The following is a 20,463-nucleotide window of genomic DNA, read 5'->3' on the forward strand; positions in this document are numbered from 1 at the left end:
GGTAGTGCGCCTCGCTGCGTCCTGCCGCTGCCTGACGACCTGCTGTGTCCGCGCCACGCCAGGCAGAGGTAGTGCGCCTCGCTGCGTCCTGCCGCTGCCTGACGACCTGCTGTGTCCGCGCCACGCCAGGCAGAGGTAGTGCGCCTCGCTGCGTCCTGCCGCTGCCTGACGACCTGCTGTGTCCGCCCGGAGTGACCACCAAGCCTCTGGCTACCTCTGTTCCCCTCGGGTTTGGTCTTGTAGCTTTCGTTTCCGAAACATCCTCAAACCCCACCAACTGTGTCCCTGCAAACGTCAACTCTCCTTTGGCGACGATGCGTGGGGCTTCTCTTAGTCATCCATTCGTTCACTTGTGGATTCATCAGGAAGAACTTGGTAGACTGGGAGAAAGCACTTTGCTTCCAGTAGAGCATGATGGCGGAAGCATAGGAGCAGCGTAGCGAGATCTTAGCTTCATGTCGCCGCCGGCTCACCGCGCGCGCTAACTGCCCCCAGACTTAGAGTAGAGCCCAGAGACAGTGAAGGGAAACGTTCCAGTTACACTTAGAGTCCCTGCCAGCCTCACACACTTGTGCTACCTTCAGGCAGAAAACCTACCACATTCACCGCTGCAAAATGTGTCCTGTCTAAAAATGGTTCTCCACACCTTCACTATACTAGGCCAAGGGTCTTCTTCCAGAGTCTTTTATTGTTTTGTTGCCAGTTTACCATACTGTACAGACCACAAGATGTAATATTATTTTGTATAACTACTAAAGAAAACTCTTTGTAGATCTCTGTGCCTTGATTATGGCTGTACCTGTAAAAGAAATGTTTTCATTGTGAACAGCTTAATGTCAACATCACCTACTGCTTGTTCTGAAAAGGGAATGAATGGTATCTGTAGTATGCAGCATCTTTTATCAGGCTGGTACTTTTTTTTTTTTTTTTTTAATGCTCCTTGGCTAAAAAAAAATTATATATATAAATATGACTCTTGTAACATCCATACCTTTCCACGCAGAGCTGTCACAGCCACCTGCCTATGCTTACCTGAGCCTCAACTTTAAACACTGACATCAACTCTAGTGTACAAATGGTAATCTCATCTGTTTCCAGGAAGCCAAGGATTTTTTTTTCTCTCCGAGACAATGTTTCTTACTTATTTTGCTATTTACAGGCTTTTATATACTACCCTTAGTGGGAGCAGGTCCCATCCGCTTAGTCAAAGCTTGGGAACCATTCACTGACCCACAGGTTCTACTGTACAAGTAAACATCGAGAAGAACAGCCAACTGGTATCAACATTTGTGTCTGATTAAGAGCCCTGGTGGCGCAGTGGTTAAGAGATATGACTGCGAACCAAAAGGTTGGCCATTCGAATTTACCACCCGCTCCTTGGAAACCCTATGGGGCAATTCTATTCTGCCCTATAGGGTCGCTACGAGTCAGAATCGACTGGACAGCAACAGGTTTGGTTTTTTGTTTGTTAAGATAATCCAAGGATGGCGTCTTCATTTGTCTTTTTGAAGAAGAAATTTATTGAAATATTTTGAAGAAAACATTTTTTGAAATAGAAAGTCAAAATACATGGCTATTTCTCATGCTTGAAAAAGCTGTACAAACGCAGTCTCAATAGTTAGGGTGCAATATCTAGAAAGCACAAATCTCCTCAGAGGTGAGGCTTCATGTGCTTTCCAGACCCACAGCCTTGCAGGACTTTTCCTATAGGGGTCTAAGCTAGCCTGTACAAGATGTCAAAAATTACATCTTCAGTAGTACAGATCCAGAGAAGGGATAGTACTTCGCTTTTAGTCATTAATTTGCTTTTAGTTTCTTTGTTTAATGTTTTAAAAGTTTACTCTATAAATCAGCATTTTGCAAGTCCTTATAAACTCATCACTGTCTAGCTCATCCTTACCCGCTTTATAAAGCTCTCAGTTGAACTGAGACATATAAAAGGGAAATTGTTTTCATTTCCCCTTACATTTTCCGTGTAAAACATGAAAACTGGAGACACCTCCTCTGCCCAAAAAACTAAGCTGTGTATTGTTATATTCCTTATTAATCAACAGTTCCCCACTAACTTTCTAATTTAAAAGTTTGATTACAGAATAAGCCAGACTCTGAGAAAGAAGAACAAGAATACATTTTATCTGCCATTGAACTATCAAGGCGTGTTTTTTACATTATCAGGGGCCATTTCCTACTCCTTTTTCAACTGTCTTCTGATAACAACAGCACTCAATTCAGATTTAGCAACTTGGTCTGCTGGAGAGAAAATTCACGCTGATTTAAGGATCTGGTCCCTTAGTTTAACACAGACAGGAGTCTATGAAACAATGTTGCTGCTTGTAGCATCTGTATCTTTCAAGTGTACAGCTTTATAACAGGGATCTGAGCCACTTCATAGGAGGGCAGAGCAAACCCAATATTCCTACAGACATAGCACCTCCCAGGTGTCGGGGTGCTGCAGATCCCTCGGGGCATCAGGACGCGTAGTGCATGCAAATGATGAATTAGTATTTACATACTGTACAAAAACAGTCTCTGTTATACATCTATTTGTTAAAAATGACGAAACAGATCTGCTGTAGAATACGTGTCCATTTTCATAGCATGAGAAGAGTTCAGTCCACGTTTTCTAAAGTGATTCACATCAGCGGCTGAGAATACCTCTGATGTGCCTCAAGATGGCCTACGTTTGGATTCATCAGCTACTTGATTCTAACATGAGAACTGCCCCAAGTTCCGTTTCTTTGGCTTTGACATTAATTACTAAATGCAAAAGTTTCCTGCTTTTCATATCCTCTTATGCTTCCTAAGCAGGTTCCAGCCACAAAGGAAAGGCAAAGCTAAAAGCTCAAAGTGAGCCAGTATGAGGGCCAAGAGGATCCCAGCTGCTCCGCAGTAGGTGGCCAGGACCGTGCCCTCCAGGGGAAGGTAGCACTTGGAGAGGGAATAGTCTGTGGCTGTTATGCTGCCCTGGAAAAGAAAGGAGAACGGTAGGCTAGAGCACCAAGCACAGCTGGGACAGGACCGACTTCCTGTCCCGCCCCCGACACACAGACACACGCACACACACCACTCACACGGGGTCTAACATCCGAGACCACTGGACCCCCCTGAAGGATGAAATACCCTCCGTAAGCTCCTCCTCCCTCACCGCGCAGTTACTCCAGGAGCAGCGTTCTGTGTGTTCTCAGAGGGGGGTTTCCAGAGGGCAATGTTGCGGGGTGGGGGGTGGTTTACCTACGGCTTTTCTATACTATTACACATTGCAGCAATTCAGTAGTTGATTACTGGTGTTGACTTAATTATTTAGGGAAGCTTTCAGACAAAAATAAACTTCAACGTTACCATGATAAAACTGGGGTTGTTTCTGTTCCTCCAACTGAAGGACGGGACGCTGAGCTCCGGCACGCCCCCGCCGTGGATCACCTGGCAGGCGCTGTGGGTGTGGCCGCTCAGCACCAGGCGGGGCTGGAGCCACCACAGGAGCTGGGGGGCCGGGGGCTCAGTCAGTCGGGTGCCAAATGGTTCATCTGGAGGGCTGCTTTGTTTTTGCTTAGAAATCATTTGGCTTGTTTATGCAATATCAAAGGTAAGGCCAGCCTCTCAGAATCTATTCTCCTCCCAGATTTTATATATACATATACCCAAAACAAAAATATATCTATATATATAATTATAGACATGTGCATTATATATATATATATATATATATATATATATGAAAGCACATTTTAATTAAGTCTCCAAAAAGTTAAAACTCAGTGCCATTCACATTTCCAAATATATTTAAACTGGTGAAAAAACTGAGTAAAGAATAGCTGAGACTATTAACTTGATATTGGGAAACAAGTAGATTTACTGAAGAAAGAAAATAATAAAAAGAAAATCTGGGATCGTGCCAAAACCTTGCCCTCCATCTTCCAGTTGATAACTAGTTATAGACCGAGTTATCCGTCTTTCAGTGAAAATCTACTCTGTTCTAACAAGAACAAAAACGCCAGCCAATGAAAAGGTCACCGTGGCATTAACATCACGGTGCACCTGCAAACCTTGTATGAAGCCTCCCGAGAAAGCACGTCGTATTTCTCCTTGAATGGGATGTTCTTTTCCTCCGGGGGAGCAGCATCTTCCCCAGAACAATTCGCATCACTGCTGCGGTAAAGTGGATAATGCTGTTTAAAGACAGGCAGAAGTGACCGCACCACACCCTGGGCTGCGGGGCCTGGTGCACAGAGGCGCCCCGCCCCCTCACCTGCAGAAGGACTGGGGCTGAGTCCGGGAGCTGTTGCCCCGCTCCACACGGGCCGGAAAGGGGCGCCTGCTGCTGGGGAGAAAGCAGGCCGTTAGCCCGCCCAGCCCCAGGCTCACTAAATGGGGGACGGGGGCATGAACAACAGAGCAAGACATGCCACTGTTGATCACTGCCACATCAGGAGGTGCCGCGGTGTTCCAAGTGTCTCCTACCTTTCGGGAGCAGTTCAGTCTGTGAGAAAGCTCGATGAGTTTAGCTTCTGTTTCGGAGCAAATGCTGCAGCCGTCCCCTTCCAGGGCAACGCTGTTCACCATCACGAAGCTGAGGTGGGATCAAAACAAAGATCATGGCCACCCGGCTCCCTGTATTATTTCCCTTGTAATGTAGAGTCGCTATGAGTCAAGTCAGAAGGAAACTCTGGTGGTGTAGTGGTTAAGTGCTATGGCTGCTAACCAGGAGGTCGGCAGTTCAAATCCACCAGGTACTCCTTGGAAGCTCTATAGGGCAGCTCTACTCTGTCCTATAGGGTCTCTATGAGTTGGAATCAACTCAAAGGCAGTGGGTTTGGGTTTGGTTTTTGGATGAGTCAGAATCAACTCGACAGCAATGAGTTTGGTGTCTTTTGGTAATATTATCCCCATAAAATGAAAACTAGGCAACCACCGTGTGAAGAAACAAGCCCCAGAACAGCTATAAATCTCAACTAGGCTAATTTTCTATTTTTTTAAGTAAAAGGAGATATGACAAAATAGCACTACTAGGAGTTAAATCCAAGACATGGTAAAAGGGCTTTTAAATCTAAACTTGTGAGAAATCCCAGATTACAGAGCACTCTGAGGTCAGGCCACAGCGTCTAACACTTTGAACCATGCATCCTTGGGCACGTAACCTCCCTGTGCCTCGCCTGTAAAAACGGGAACAACAGCACACCCATGCGATAGACTTATTGTGAGAACTAAATGACACTACAGGGCACTGTGCTCAGAACACAGCCCGCCTCTAGAAAGGACTCCGTAAAGGGCAGACACGGCTATTACTGGGTAGCATGACCACAGGCAGGTTCATGAATGCAGGGTACTCTACAAGTGGGGCGGGGGTGACGCAGAACTAACTGGGTGTGGGTAATCCCAAACTAGAATAACAACAAAGTCAGCTATGGCTATTTACAACCACTGTATCAATAGACTCCCATTAAATAGGCTTTTATTTCCTAAGCACATACCAACTGGGCATGAAGAAGATACCTGCCAGTAAAGACCGCTTGAAATTTAAATCGTTTAAGGAATACAGGAGCTACCTAATCAAATGATCTGAAATAGGATAAACATCTTTAAAGTTTCCTAAACACTACACTTGCCGGGAAACAAACAAAATGTCTCCTTTCCACCTCAGTTCCCCTGAGGCCAGGGAGGGGTGGAATGGTTACACCCACAGAATCCTTGTCTCTCCAGTTTCACACAAGTGATCTCATTAAGCGCTGCTGTGGCCCAAACACTCTCCTCGCACCTTTTTTTGCCCACTTATGTGGAAACTAGGATAATATAGATAGTCTTGTCCGCTGTGCTGTCAGCACAAACACAGGCCAGAAAGGGTACAGCCATGGGACTGGTGCTGTGGGCAGGTGAGGCTGCTTTGTTCTCAAAGTTGATGGGGGTGCAGTGGAGGAGCCTCTCCCCCCACAGTGCGCCCACTTGCCAACAAACCCTAGGACATCACAGCTACAGGGCTTCCTTCATAAAGCAAAATGAGAAAATCTGGAACAATAAAATACTCCTTCACACAGAGACAGGTGGCATGCATATGCCCAGAGCCAGTCCACACAGAAATGCTGTACCCTCAGCAGCTGGGCACAGCCAGACTGATGGTTCACCATGGGCTGTTACTGAAAACCTGGGTGGCCCAGGGTTCCCATCTGCAACCTCCTGTGTTGACCACTGACAAAGACAGCCAAAGATGGTCAATCGGCCAGGGAGAGCAGGGTTCTGGCTCAGTCTGGTGGTCACCTTTAAAAACTTAAGTTTCCAAGAACTGAAAGTCTTCATAAGAATTCACAAATAATACTCACTTAATTCCTTTCCAAGAAAACAGCTTTTCAGAGTTGAAAACTTTCTCAAATCGTTTTATTTTGTATGTGTTCATCCTATATTCAATTGTAAAAAAGCATCTTTCAGAACAAGATATTTTAGAACCTCTTAGAGTTATCATGAATAAAGAAAGTAATTTTCAGGATTTGAGCACAGACAACCACAATTAATTAGTTCAGCGGTCCTGATTCCCAGCTCTACTACTGACTAACTACGAGACCTGGGGCAAGTTACTTAACCCTCCTGGCCCTCAGTTTCCCCACTGGTACAAGGGATAAAATAATAGGATAATGGTAAGGATTACATGAGTTAATATATGAAAGTAAAGTGCTTAAACCAGGCTGGCCATTCATCAGCACTACATAACAGTTATCTATTAAAGTCTAAATGGGCTTGTTTTATTCTGATTCCCAAATAAAATAATTGGCACAAAATGGCAGTTTCAAGTTATATATCTCCCAAGGACACATACAATTCATTCATTCAGCAAATATTTGCACCAAGACAAAATCCTTGCCCTTGTGGGGTTTATATTCCAAAGTTTACATCTTTTGAGGAAACACTGCCTCAATACAGCACAAATAAGGCTTTCCCCTGAATTTTAGCAGGTCTAAAATGAGAGTTAGCAAGGGCCCTCATGTGTAATAGGAGCCCTGGTGGTGCAGCAGTTAAGCGCTCAGCTGCTAACCGAAATGTCAGAGTTCGAGGGAGAAAGATGTAGCAATCTGCTTCCAAGAGAACGATGTGGCATTCTGTTTCCGTAAAGATTACAGCCTTGGAAACCCCATGGGGCAGTTCTACTCTGTCCTATGACGAGTCAGAAACGACTCAATGGTAATGGGTTCACGGTGCAATGCTTCAGGGAACTACTTACTGATAGTGGAAGCCAATGTCATGGTTTCCAGCAACCACCTTCAGCTGCACATGCTGTGGGTGTCTGAATATTTTCTGAAACCGCTCCACATCATTGGCCCAGGCCTGTGGGAAAAAAGGGTCACTGCTGACAGCCAGAGATCTTTCTCTTCCCTGTGACTAAAAATACAATCCCTGTTTTGATGAGAAGTTAATTCCCCTATACTAAATCAGCTGCTCATAAAGCTAATGTAGAACCCAGAATTTTTAACTGTTTAATATTTTTTCTGCAAGACTACACTTAATACCTTATTTAATCTGATACCAAATTTTAATTAATGGTATCCCCCGAATCTTAAGATATTAACTGACAATTCCCCCAAACATTTGGTATATACACCTATTTTAAGACCCCCTGAAGTGCATGCTTGGAACCAGGATGAGGATCACTTATGATGTGGACATGCTATAAGAACAGGCTCTTAGAAAATGCCAAGTCCTCCTGTGTCGAGACCAAGACAAGGATGAGACCGTCCTTCAGCACCACATTCCCCTTGTAGCTAACTGTGGGAACGAGAGCTGGTGAGACGTGGGAGGAAAAAAAGGACAGCAAGGTAAGCGACTTCAACAAGTATCTCCAGGTTATTCTGACACTGTCTTTAAATATTAAAGTTTGAGAATTATGTAAGTATAATTCCTATTTTTATTAAGCCTAAAAATAACAATTAGACAAACTCTGGGTGAGGCAGTCAACCTCTATTCTGAACAGTAATTCACTTTATCCTGAAAGCTTTAAATATGGCCCAACCTAGGGGAATATTCAGGGTAGAAAGTTCTTCAATGCACACACACAGACTTCACTTTAGCAGATATTATTTAAATTAGAATAACATGAAGTCAGAAAGGCCTTCATTTTATAAAAGCAACATAGGCATCCAGCCTCAGTTTACCACCAGTTTTTTCTTAAAAATAGGATTTCCATTACCTCATATTTAATTATAGCCTAGATTTTAACAAACACTACAATCTGGACCAAGACTTTATTTGTACATCTTTTGGATCATTCTGGGAAGTGCCAATGAATTTTTTTTAACTATCCCCATCCCCCAAACCATGAGGGGCTGAACATTTTTACCTAAGCAGCAAAAACAGCTCTTTTTTCATAGAAAAGAATCTTGGTAGCTAAGGTGAAAACCACCTTTCTCTGTGGTTTGTATACTGGCTTATGTCACAATAAAATAAAACCCAGTCAGGGACCCCAGCCCCTTAATGGCAAAGGAATTTCATACCAAACCTCTCACTCAAAAGAAACACAGAAAATAAGAGGAGAGAAGCAAGTAACTTCTGCACCAGAATTCTCATAATTTGATGTTAAAATAAGAGCGTGAAGTTAACTGCACTTCAATGCCTTCTGTCCTTTTGGTGACAACTGAACTAGCATCCATCAGGACTGATTTTCCCCCACAGGTTTCAAAGGAAAGTGCGTTCTGACATTCCACGATGTCTGGCTAATGAACATATTTCCTACAGACACAAACAGGCTAGCCAACCTAACTCAAGAGTACCATTAGACACAGGTCTTAAAAGTCTTCAAGGCAGACTGCCCATTTGTAATATCAGCACTCAGAAAACTTCCAGCCAAGCTGATGCTCAAGTCTATGAATTCTCTGGGTGCTACCTAGGCTCTCAGAGCAGGACTGGGGCACTGGTACTGAGACCAAAACCAAAAACCAAACCCAGTGCCGTCGAGTCGATTCCAACTCATAGCGACCCTATAGGACAGAGCAGAACAGCCCCACAGAACTTCCGAGGAGCGCCTGGCGGATTCGAACTGCAGACCCTTAGGTTAGCAGCTATAGCACTTAACCACTACGCCATCAGGGTTTCCAGTACTGAGACAGACAGGGTTAACTGTGCCGGTGGCTGAACAAAAGAGCTGTTAAAAGATTATCACCTAGAAGTTGGGTAAACAGGGAACCACACCCTATCGGGAGACAGATGGGGTTAACTGTGCTGGTGGAACAAAAGAAGTGTTAAAAAATTACTATCTAGAAGTTGGGTAAACAGGAACCCACCCTGTCAACAGGAGATAAGATCGAAACAACCCAAGAATTACTATCTCCTTCTTAGTGTTTTTCTAGTCCCCTCCTCCTTGACAGGCTCCGCATGTGCAGAAGAACAAAGTGTGACCGCTGTTTAACCTTCCTTAGCCCTCTGAAGACGGCGATGTGGCACCGAAGATCAAGTGCGCTTGCGCTGTATCCCATAATAAGTGATGCCAAGGGCTGCCAAGAGGACTCCATCTTGAGTATCAGCGGATACCATCTTAGATTCCAGATACGTGTGCAACCAAATTAACTCGCACTGCCATTCTGAGAAGTACCCACCCACCAAATATTCATTACTCTGTTGTCTCCACCCAACCCATACAAGCCCTGGCCTTGATTCCCTTTTCAAGTCAGTCTTTTGGAGAGGCTTAGCTCCTCCCTGACTCCTTTTGCTTCCTGAAGATAAGGTTTGCATTTCACGTGTATTCTTACTCGAGAAACGACAAGGGCCCTTTGTGTCAGATTGGCGACTGGTAACAGTACCACAGGGTCCTACCTGGGAGGAGCTCCACTTTCCTTCATCAAAGATATCCCCCAGAATAAAGACCACTTCAGGCTGCAACAAGCACAGAGCTGTCTGGAAGGCTCTCTCCATTTGCCATTCTCTACAGGTAAATAATAAAAAATAAGGATTCAGTTTGTTTCCTGGGTAGAGCCTGGTCTTAAAAACGAAAACCAAACCAACTGCTGTTGAGTTGATTCCGACTCCTGGCGACCCCATGTGTGCAGAGTATAATTGCGTTCCGTAGTATTTTCAAGGCTGTGACCTTTAGGAAGCAGATTGCTAGGCTCTTTTCTTCTGAGGCACCTCTTGTTTGCACAACCCAGGGACTCCAACATCTGTGTCAGGAGCCATTTAAAAAGTGCACTATGTGGCCCCACTCTCCTTCTGTGTCCTGCTCTTCCATTCTCTTTATTGCTTAGAAGGGCAAAAGAGTCTGGGTCTGGTTAAGTGTGGGATAAAGGCCCTAAAGGAGCTGGTGGGGGGCCACTCATGCACTTCGCACTAACTTCCCCCACACTGCCCTGAAGCTGTTGGGCCGTCAGGAGGGCCCTAGTGGTCTAAGTGAGTGTAATTCAATCTCCAAAGATGTCCAGTTTAGATGGACACTGCGCCATGTACAGGAGGGGCGAGTTTGGCTGAAGTCTCACTTCTGGAAGGGGCCCACTTCCCCCCTTGATTCAGAGTTGGGGAAGCTGATGAAAGAAATAGCCAGTACCATAAAGTAGCAGCCAATAAACATTAAATCTCCTAGATGTCACACAGACCAGTAATCACCCCGAAGGGAAGACAAACCAATAAAAAGAGGTCAGGGTCTAGAATCTGCTAGGCAACGGCAAAAAGCCCCAGCTCCGCCCATGACCAGCTGTGTGGCCTAGAGAAAGTTGCTTGCCCTCTCTATATTCACAGGACAGTTATAGGATCCAGATGACAGTGGTGGTAAGGTGCATGGCATGGCACTGACACACAACACATGCTCAAGATGCCAGTGCCCTCCACCCTAGCTGGCCTGATCCATGTCCTTCTCAGGGCCCCAGTTTTGTCCCCCTTTTTAAGGTGCCATCCTGGCTGCTTATCTCCTACAAAGGGGAATGCAGTGTCCTGAGGCATATAAACAGTGCTGCTCACCAAAAGGTTGGCAGTTAGAACCCACCCAGTGGCTCTGCAGGAGAAAAGACTTGGTGATCTGCTCCCATAGAGATTACAGCCTAGAAAACCCTATGGGGCAATTCTACTCTGTCACATTGGGTCACTATGAGTTGGATCAACTCAACTGTGACAGCAACAGCAACATGCTGGGGGGGGGGTGCTGGCTTGGAGAAACAGGACCTGACCCATCCCCAGTGTGCAATCTGCTTCTGCCCTCTCTCCTACCAGAGGGCAAAACTAAGTGGGCTCAAAACTGCACCCCAGTGAAAGTGTGAAGGGCCACCAGCCCCTGCCCAGGGGAGGGAGGCTCCCCTTCACTGAGCTCCACTTTGCTCCCCACACAAGCCCGTGAAGCTGCTGGTGTTAACAGACTTACAAGCGAGGAGGCAGAGGTGCAGAGGGGCCCTAGTGGCTTGTCAAGAGTCACAAAGCTAATAAATATAAATAGTAAGTTCAAGGAAAAATCAAATACCTCAAATGTCCGCCTTTGGGAGGAACATAACTAATGAGTACGCAAAGCCATTGAGCCGACCGGTGGGATAATTCTTGGCTTTAGCTCCTACCTTCGTAACTTGTCCAGCCAGTGGCCTCTCACTTCCCCAAGCAAGTGGGTATCCGCCAAGAACATGGCTCTTAGCACGGGCTCAGGAGTCCCCTGATCCCTGACCTGAGTTGGGGTTTTCAGCTCAGGCCAGTTACACTGGAAGATCACTAAATAATAGATTAAAAATTCACAAAACAGGAGCACGGCAAAGACAACAGCTGTAAGTTTCAACAGCAAAAAACTCCTCCTCTTTAATGGATGAAAATTCTGCCTTCCAAGCTCCAGTCTGATTGTCACCATTTCTCCTGTCCAGGAGTTGCCAGCAACAAAGAGTCAAATCCATCAAGAATTCAGCAGGAGAAAAGGTGGAATCCTGGGTAAGGTGAAGATGGTTTCCGGTCTTAGCTGTCTACCTAAAGGAAAAAGGAAAGGCTTGAGGTATATTCCTTAATGCCAGTATCACTAGTTCCCTTTATGAATAACTGATGAGTTACAGAATCCTATTGACATTCCCAAATTAACTAGTGTCCTGTAATTTTACACTGATAACAGATTATTGGTAAGGAAAACCACTTTGAACTAGGAGGTCTCTATACCTCCATATGCCAGAAAAATGCTATTTGAATGATCTTCCCACTAAGATGATAAGGTTTCTTAATACTCTGGTAACCATTAAATGGAAATCCATCAGAAAGGTATTTGTTAATACAGGAGACATAATAGGAAAAATGAACAAATCTTATGTAAGTGTAATTTAACTCACAGAAGGATTTACTCCCACATCCCTATGACCTTAAAATTCAACAGATCATAAGTCTCCTTTAATGTGTTGCCTTTTGTGTGAACACATTATTTTTTTTCACTCTGCTTTTCCACAAAAGGAGTAAATATTCATGGACAAGGTATTTTGATCCAAGCAATGGAAGATCCAAGATCCAAAGATCCAAGGCCTGGACTCTGAGGTCAGGAGTTCTGAGAGTCAAGCATGAACGCTGTGATCTGATTCTGTACGTCTTCATAGAAAAAATGTTTTGTCTTACAAGTTAGCCTCAAAACTCTGGCTGACATCTGATAAGACATTTATGTGCTGTGGCTTTTCTAGGGGACTGTCTTAGTCAAGACTTACTTAGTCAAGTAGTGTTGCTATAACCACAAGAGGATGGCTTTAACAAAGAGAAATTTATTTCGTCACAGTAACGGAGGCTAAAAGTCCAAATTCAGGGTGTCGGCTCCAGGGGAAGGCTTTTTCTCTCTGTTGGCTCTGGAGGAAGGTCCTTCTTGTTAATCTAGACACGCTCTGCTTCCAGTGCTTCTTTCTTGGTGGTATGAGGTCACCAACTCTCTGCTTGCTTCCCTTTCCTTTTATCTCTTAAGAGATAAAAGGTGGTGCAGGCCACACCCCAGGGACACTCCCTTTATATTGGATCAGGGATGTGACCTGGTAAAGGTGTTATGATCCTGCCCTAATCCTCTTTAACATAAAATTTACAATCACAAAATAGAGGACAATCACAAAATACTTGGAACCATGGCCTATCCAAGTTAATATACACATTTTGGGGGGGGACATAATTCAACACATGAGAGGGACCCCTTTGAAATCTGTACGGATTCATTCTGAATCTCAGATGAATTCTGCACCCTAGAAAGAAAGCATGCATTTTTGATGCATCTGAAGAGCAAGGCTGATGAACGATGGCCTGAGATGGGCTACGACATGGGATTTGGCTTCACAGTTTCTCGATATGGTCATCAAGATCTAAATGGCTGGTGACCTGGAGGCCATGGAAGAGCTCGGATATCAGAGAAGCTCCTGAAGTCTTGTGGGTGCTTGGGAACATGGAGACACTGACTGTAGATTCTAATTGAGCTGAAGAATAAAGAACATCATTTTAAGTTTCCTGAATAAACTGAATGCTTCGAAGGCCAGCGTAGCAGGGGCAGGGGTCTGGGAACCATGGTTTCAGGGGAGAGCTAAGTCAATTGGCATAATAAAATCTGTTAACAAAACATTCTGCATCCCACTTTGAAGAGTGGCTTCTGGGGTCTTAAACGTTAGCAAGCAGCCATCTGAAATGCATCAAGTGGTCTCAACCCACCTGGATCAAAGGAGAATGAAGAACACCAAAGACACAAGGTGATTACAAGCCCAAGAGACAGAAAGGGCCATATGAACCAGAGACTACATCAGCCTGAGACCAGAAGAACTAGATGGTGCCCGGCTACAACCGATGACTACCCTGACAGGGAACACAACAGAGAACTCCTGAGTGAGCAGGAGAGCAATGGGATGCACACCCCAAACTCTCATAAGACCAGACTTAATGGTCTGACTGAGACTAGAAGGACCCCAGTGGTCATGGCCCCCAGACCTTCTGTTGGCCCAGGACAGGAACCATTCCCAAAGCCAACTCTTCAGACATGGATTGGACTGGACAATGGGTTGGAGAGGGATGTTGGTGAGGAGTGAGCTTCTTGGATCAGGTGGACACTTGAGACTATGTTGGCATCTCCTGCCTGGAGGGGAGATGAGAGGGTGGAGGGGGTTAGAAGCTGGTGAAAAGGACACGAAAAGAAAGAGTTGAGGGAGAGAGTAGGCTGTCTCATTAGGGGGAGAGTAATTGGGTGTGTGTAGCAAGGTGTATATGGGTTTTTGTGTGAGAGACTGACTTGATTTGTAAACTTTCAACTAAAGCACAATAAAAATTATTTAAAAATAAAAAAGAACATCCTTTTTGGGGGAGGTGACTTTCTAAGATGAAGCTAGTAATCTTAACATGGCCGATAGACAAGGAATCAAGAACACTCTCACTTCTGTGGAATCTAAGATAATCTTTGTGAAGTTCAGTCTTCATAACTGGACACATTTGCACACAAGAATTAAAAATAAGCCCCAAACCAAACCAGTTGCCATCAAGTCGATCCCAACTCATAGCGACCCTATAGGACAGAGTAGAACTGCCCAACAGGATGTCCAGGGAGTGGCTGGCTGGTGAATGGAACTGCTGACCTTTTGATCAGCAGCCAAATGCTTACCCACTGTGCCACTAGGGCTTAATCTGGCACAGATGAGGAGGAAGTCACAATGTTTTTTTTGCTGTCTTCCACCTTGTCTGTAATCAAACTTTAGAATGATCGTATAAATTCACCAGTATGGTTAAGGGCATGGATTCTGTACTTGGATGATACTAATAAAAGATAAAAGGAGAGAGACTCTAAAGGATAATAAAAATATTCCTTAAAACCATCCAATCTGTTTTGTTTTCATCCAAACACATCAAAAACAACGATTTGGTCTTAAGATCTCATTTTCTTTCAAAAGGCCTAGAAGCTCCTAAAATTCTAAAAGTTAAGGCCCACAAAGCAGTTGACACTTCCTAAAGCCTTACGTTTCTTCAGGCTGTAAAGGACCATCTGAGAGAGAAGGAATCTTCTTGGGTTGGGTTTCAATCCTTCCAGTATATCGACCTTTGCTGTTTTATTGGTTCCAAGTTTCACAAGAGATGAAGTACCAGAATAGCAACTTAATAATTGTTCTTCTCCTCCCACTTGTTGTAATCAGAGAGAACCTTGTTTGAGCAGTTATCACGAAGAAGGGCAAGGAACACAAAGAGGGGTGAGGAAGCTGGAGACATGGAAGCCCAATGCTGCCCACACAAGACAGCCCAAAGAGTGATTCAGAGATCAGGAGGGGACACGAAGCTGTGGTCCTCACAGCTGCACTGGGCCACCAAGAGCAGAACGAATGACACAGAGACAGGGCACGTATCTGCACTCAGAGTGCATGAGGCAACGTAAGCTCCCCCCTGATCCTACTCCACATACACTTGTTCCCCTGAGCCCATTTAGCCTGACCTTGCCCCGGACACAGTACCTGACAAGTACACCACTGATAGGGAGAGCCACAGCACAAGGCAGACCAAAGGTGTGGGGTATCCAGCCCTTCCCACAATGTCCAGTTCTTTTTTCCACAAAGAAATAAAAAGTATCCTACACAGAGCCATTGTGCCAGAGAAAAACTTAGAAGGAAAAAGAGGAGGAAGGGAGGGAGGTAAAAAGAAAATGAAAGGACCAAAAGGAAGAGAAGAGGGGAAGGAAGAAAGGAAAGACCAAGTATGCTAGCTCATGCTGTTACATATTTTCTTGAGAAAACCGTAATATCACGTGAATCATCTTTCTAGTATAACATGATCATTACAAAAAAAAAAAAATTGAACGACTCATCAGAGGGAAAATCATATTTTGACACCTTCCAACACTAAATCCTCAAACAGAATTCTTTTCACTTAAATCTTGGAAAATTCCTTTTCCTCCTCTACTCAAAACTTGTAATACTCATCAAATTAGTATTCCCAACACTGTTTTCAGTTTTATGGCCAAAGTGAGTCCCCTTTCTTCTTCTGAAATGAAGACAGAGTCATCTGTAGAGCAGAAGGGGTAGCCTCAGAGGGATTCGTTCTCTCCCAGGAGAAAAGTGCATTCTTCCCTTCTGGACTAATGACAGGAGGGTCTGGCCTTCATCAGAACTGTGTGGGATACTACACTAAGCCCGCATGCAGCCAGCTCTTTATACTCACTCAAAAAATAAATGGGAAAAGGTGTCTTCATCTTGAATCACTGGATTGTAAAGCTAGGAACCAGGAGGGTTGGATAAAGAATCTATTCTGTGTGTGCCTTCCTGTGATTAAAGGATGAATAATTCTGTCTGCAGTAGGAGCTTTTCTTTGCATTAGGAGGTTTGGGTTGGAAAAATGACTAATTATTAACATTGTAAAAGTTACTAAGATATTATTGTTTTTGTTCCCCAAGTTCAATTTGTCAGTTTTATTAAGATTGTCAAATAACAATCCAGCAGGAAAACTATCCAGGCATCTCAACACGGTGCAGGCTGGCCTAGGATCAAAGGCTAGATGGGAATCTCTGCAGACTTCTCTTTACTTGGCCCTGAAGATCCTGGTGATGGCAGTGTTCTGATTTCTAGCATAAGAACACTTCTTTTTCCCAGACAGTGACTCTAAAAGTAACAACTGCTCTTCCAGAATTTCTGAAAAAGCTAGAAGAAACCCATTATTGACCCATGAAATCAGTTTGGTGAGTTGTGACCAAATTTTTAAAAATAGAATTAAGGAGAATATAAGAATATACAGAAACTAACATCCATCAGTGGTTACCAGGGATGGGGAGGCAGGGGGAGGGGGTGATTCACTCTCTAGATAGTACCGGTTGCAGTTGAGTCGATCCAAACTCATAGAGACCTTATGGGACAGAGTAGAACTGCCCCATTGGGTTTCCAAGGAGCAGCTGGTGGATTCAAACTGCCAACCTTTTGGTTAGCAGCTGAGCCCTTAACCACTGCACCACTGGGGCTGGATGGTAGACACTTGTTATTTTTGGTGATGGGAAAGATAACGCCAAATGAGGGTGAAGTATACACAGCTTGACAAAGGAAAACAATGTCACTAAAAAGTACACAAGAAAAAAGAACCTATTAGAAAAAAAAAAAAAGAACCTGTTGGTAATTACTATAGCATATATAATTTTGAAACAACAAAAACAACCAAAAAAAAAAAAAATACACATGCAGGTATACACATATGTATGTAGGTATATATGTGTATAAACCTGTTGCTGTCGAGTTGATTCAGACTCACAGCAACCCTACAGGACAGAGTTGAACTGCCCCATAGGGTTCACAAGGAATGGCTGGTAGATTTGAACTGCCGACCTTTTGGTTAGCAGCTGAGCTCTTAACCACTGCGCCTAGGAGTATACAGATGTATACACACCTGTGACTGTATGTACATATATTCATATACATAATAAAGCACATAAGGGGCACAGTTATTCATGCTTCTTAGATATAACCAAACACCTTGCAGGATTAGATTTCTGGGTTTGAAGGATTAGAACCAAAGTCTTATGAGACATCTCAGTCAGTTGGCATAACATAATTCATAAGGTGATGTTCTATATCCTAGTTTGGTGAGTAGCATCTGGGGTCTTAAAAGCTTACGAGCACTCATCTAAGATACAACTGCTGGTCTTTGCTCATCCAGATCAAAAGAGAATGGAAAATAAAAAAGAATGAAACCAAAGACTCAGAGAAGAAACCAGTCTGCGTGACAAATAGTCTACACAAACCACGAGACTAGAAGAACTAGATGGTACCTGGCTACCACAACCGACTCCTCAATTCTGGGCCACAATACATGGACCTTGATGGAATGGGAGAAAAATGTGGAATAGAATCTCAAATTCCTTTAAAAAAAAAAAAGGCACACAACAACAAATAAAAGAACAGACTTACTAGACTGGTTGAGACTAGAGGACTCCCTGAAACTATTGCCCTGAAATATTCTTCAAACCTTGAACTAAAACAAACCCCTGAGTTCCCTTTGTAGCTATATAACAAATTGGCTCAAAAAATAATGAATATCACTTGTAAGTACTGTGCTCCTTTGAAAAATCACCCATATGAGACCAAACAGTCAACAATTACTTTAAAACGAAGAGGAGACTGTAAGGGGGCAGGGTAACTAGGTGAAAGGAAATGGAACAACCAGAAGAGAAATAATGAGAATGTTCACACACTGTGAAGAATGTAACTAATGTCACTGAACAACTTGTGTAGAAATTGTTGAATGGGAACCTAAACTGCTGTGTAAACCTTCACCAAAAACACAATATGATTAAAACAAAAAACAACGTAACATATCAGCCTGTACTGCACAAAGGCAAGGGTTACTTCATTAAACGTTTGTTTCCATTTTTATATACATATATCTGTGTGTCCTGATATAAAATGTACTTCTTACTGCACCAGGTTGTGAGCACCCTCAAGAAAGGGACATTGTTTTGTTCATCTTTACATCCCTGAAGCCAGCGTGATGCCTGCACACAGTAGGTGCTCAACAAACAGCTGCTGAATGAACAGCTTACACTTCATCTCACATTCCCAAACATTTTAGAATCACAAACATAACATATTCTCATTCCTTTGTCCTATTACTGGTCTCAAAATCCTTAAAAGTCATAGCAATAGGAGGACAAGACGCACAGTTGTTCTTGTTTGCCTTTGGCAGGAGTTTAAAGACTGGCAAATAGGGACCCCAAACACATTTTCTCACCAGTGCCCACATGGAACTCTTACAAAAGGAAAAGCCCAGTTTACTCTCTGCTTAGATGGAAGTAATGACAATCTTCCCTTGAGCCTCTCTGGAGAAAACAGTTTTCTCTTAAAAAGAGTAGAACTGTACCCAGACATGTTTGATGGCTCCTCATTTCTCCCCTAGGCCTCCTGAGGTTGGTTGATCCTGGCAGCCTGGAAAGTCTACGCCCCAGCTCTGGGGATATCTACACTCCAGCTCTGTTACACCTGGGTGATCTAGGCAAGCAACTCAAAAGAAGAAAAAAATATATAAAAAGAATCTATACTCAAGACCCTAAAAGCTAGCAATGTCCTATATCTTAGTCTAGGTTCTCTAGAGGAGCAAAACCAGTGAAGCACACATAGATACACAGAGAGGAGAATTTGCTTCAAGTAAACAGCTAATGCCACTTGTGAGGAAATAAATGGCTCCTGCAGTCATGGGGGCTGGCAAGTCCCAAATCCGTAGGTCGGACAACAGGCTGAAGCCCTCTGCTGGCTCACACAGTTGCAGGGGCTGATAAACCCAAAATCTTCAGGCAGGTGGCAGGCTGGAAGCCTCTGCTGACTCATGGTGTTGCCAGGGTTGCCAAACCCACAATCTGCAGGTCAAGTGGCAGGCCAGAGATTTCCGTAAGCTTACATCTCAAAAACCGGAGGACAAGAAGAAGAATACAGGGTAGAAAAAGAGTGAGCTTTGCCAAAACATCCAGTTATATACTGGAGGCAGGCCACACCCCCTTTCAACCGATTGGCTATTCCAAACCACTGGAGGCAGGCCACACCTCCTTTCAACCGATTGGCTGTTCCAAATGCATCACAATGGGACGTGATTACACAGTGTCTGCCAAACCACTGAGAATCATAGTCTAGTCAAGTTGATACATACCATTAACCATCACATCCTGTAACACAGTCTTGGGAGCGATACTTTGAAAAGTATCACTGAGTCACCCTCTTACCTTTTAAAGAATGCTTGCTGGCACATGGAACCAGTACTGCGGTCTAAGTCGGCATCTGCTCCCCAATTCAGAGTATGTTCATCTGAAATAAAACAGGAAATGGGTGATTTGCTGCCTAAAGATCCTGCAGTAGGTTTGCCATTATTCAGGTGGAAAATGCGCCCCTTCCTGGAAGGTTCAGGGTCAGCTGCCTGCAGCTCACGGAGAAGGACTCTGACCTTTAAGATAAAAAGAAGCTGACAACCACACAGCTAAGGAAAAGCAGCTGACATTATGTTATTTTTCAAAAATAGGTCATTTAAATTATAATTAAAATATTTATAAGGTGTGGCCAAGATGGAGGAATACCCAGACACTTCCTGCAAACCCTTTTACCACAAAGACCCGAAAAAATGAGTGAAACAATTATATTTAAGACAATCCAGGAGTCCTGAAGGAAACCCTGGTGGTGTAGTGGTTAAGTGCTATGGCTGCTAACCAAGAGGTCAGCAGTTCAAAGCCACCAGGCACCCCTTAGAAACTCTATGGGGCAGTTCTACCCTGTCCTATAGGGTCGCCATGAGTCGGAATTGACAGCAGTGGGTTTGGTTTGGGTTTTGAAGGAATCCTGGACATCAAAGGCAAACTAAGAAAACGGACCGAGTGGCAGGGGGAGAGAGAGATGGTTCAGAAGCGGAGAGGAGTTACCGGACCTGAATCACAGGGATTCCTTAGGCACCATTTCCAGAAGTGGCTGTGGTGGGCTGGTAGTACTGTTCAGCTGCAGCTTCCTCAGGGAGAAGCAGCCAGCCACGCAGCCTACTCACACCTCTGGACCCAGAGAAAAATGGCGCTCTCAGCAAAAGCTAAGTACTTCTGAATATTTTACC

At 44.1% G+C, this 20,463-nt stretch overlaps 1 protein-coding gene across 12 annotated transcripts in view; it reads right to left on the minus strand.

Moving 5' to 3' along the window:
- Positions 1-177: 177 nt before the first annotated feature.
- MPPE1 (metallophosphoesterase 1) overlaps positions 178-20,463 on the minus strand; it is a 30,561-nt gene continuing 10,275 nt past the window's right edge. For 6 of the 12 annotated variants that reach the window (XM_023543990.2, XM_010586862.3, XM_010586860.3 and 3 more), the window contains 10 exons: positions 19,595-19,676; positions 11,505-11,898; positions 9,787-9,895; positions 7,205-7,308; positions 6,312-6,386; positions 4,459-4,567; positions 4,247-4,318; positions 4,044-4,166; positions 3,340-3,546; positions 182-2,964 (listed from right to left, as the gene is read on the minus strand). In XM_023543990.2, the coding sequence (XP_023399758.2) occupies positions 2,782-2,964; positions 3,340-3,546; positions 4,044-4,166; positions 4,247-4,318; positions 4,459-4,567; positions 6,312-6,386; positions 7,205-7,308; positions 9,787-9,895; positions 11,505-11,785 (1,263 nt within the window). In that variant the 5' untranslated portion in view covers positions 11,786-11,898; positions 19,595-19,676 and the 3' untranslated portion in view covers positions 182-2,781. Of the gene's footprint in view, positions 2,965-3,339; positions 3,547-4,043; positions 4,167-4,246; positions 4,319-4,458; positions 4,568-6,311; positions 6,387-7,204; positions 7,309-9,786; positions 9,896-11,413; positions 11,899-19,594; positions 19,677-20,286; positions 20,405-20,463 lie in introns of those variants that run through there. The other 6 variants (XM_064294738.1, XM_010586864.3, XM_023543996.2 and 3 more) reach the window with 6 other exon arrangements.

Source organism: Loxodonta africana, chromosome 11, assembly GCF_030014295.1.
Source record: "Loxodonta africana isolate mLoxAfr1 chromosome 11, mLoxAfr1.hap2, whole genome shotgun sequence".
NCBI classification, from domain to species: Eukaryota; Metazoa; Chordata; class Mammalia; order Proboscidea; family Elephantidae; genus Loxodonta; species Loxodonta africana.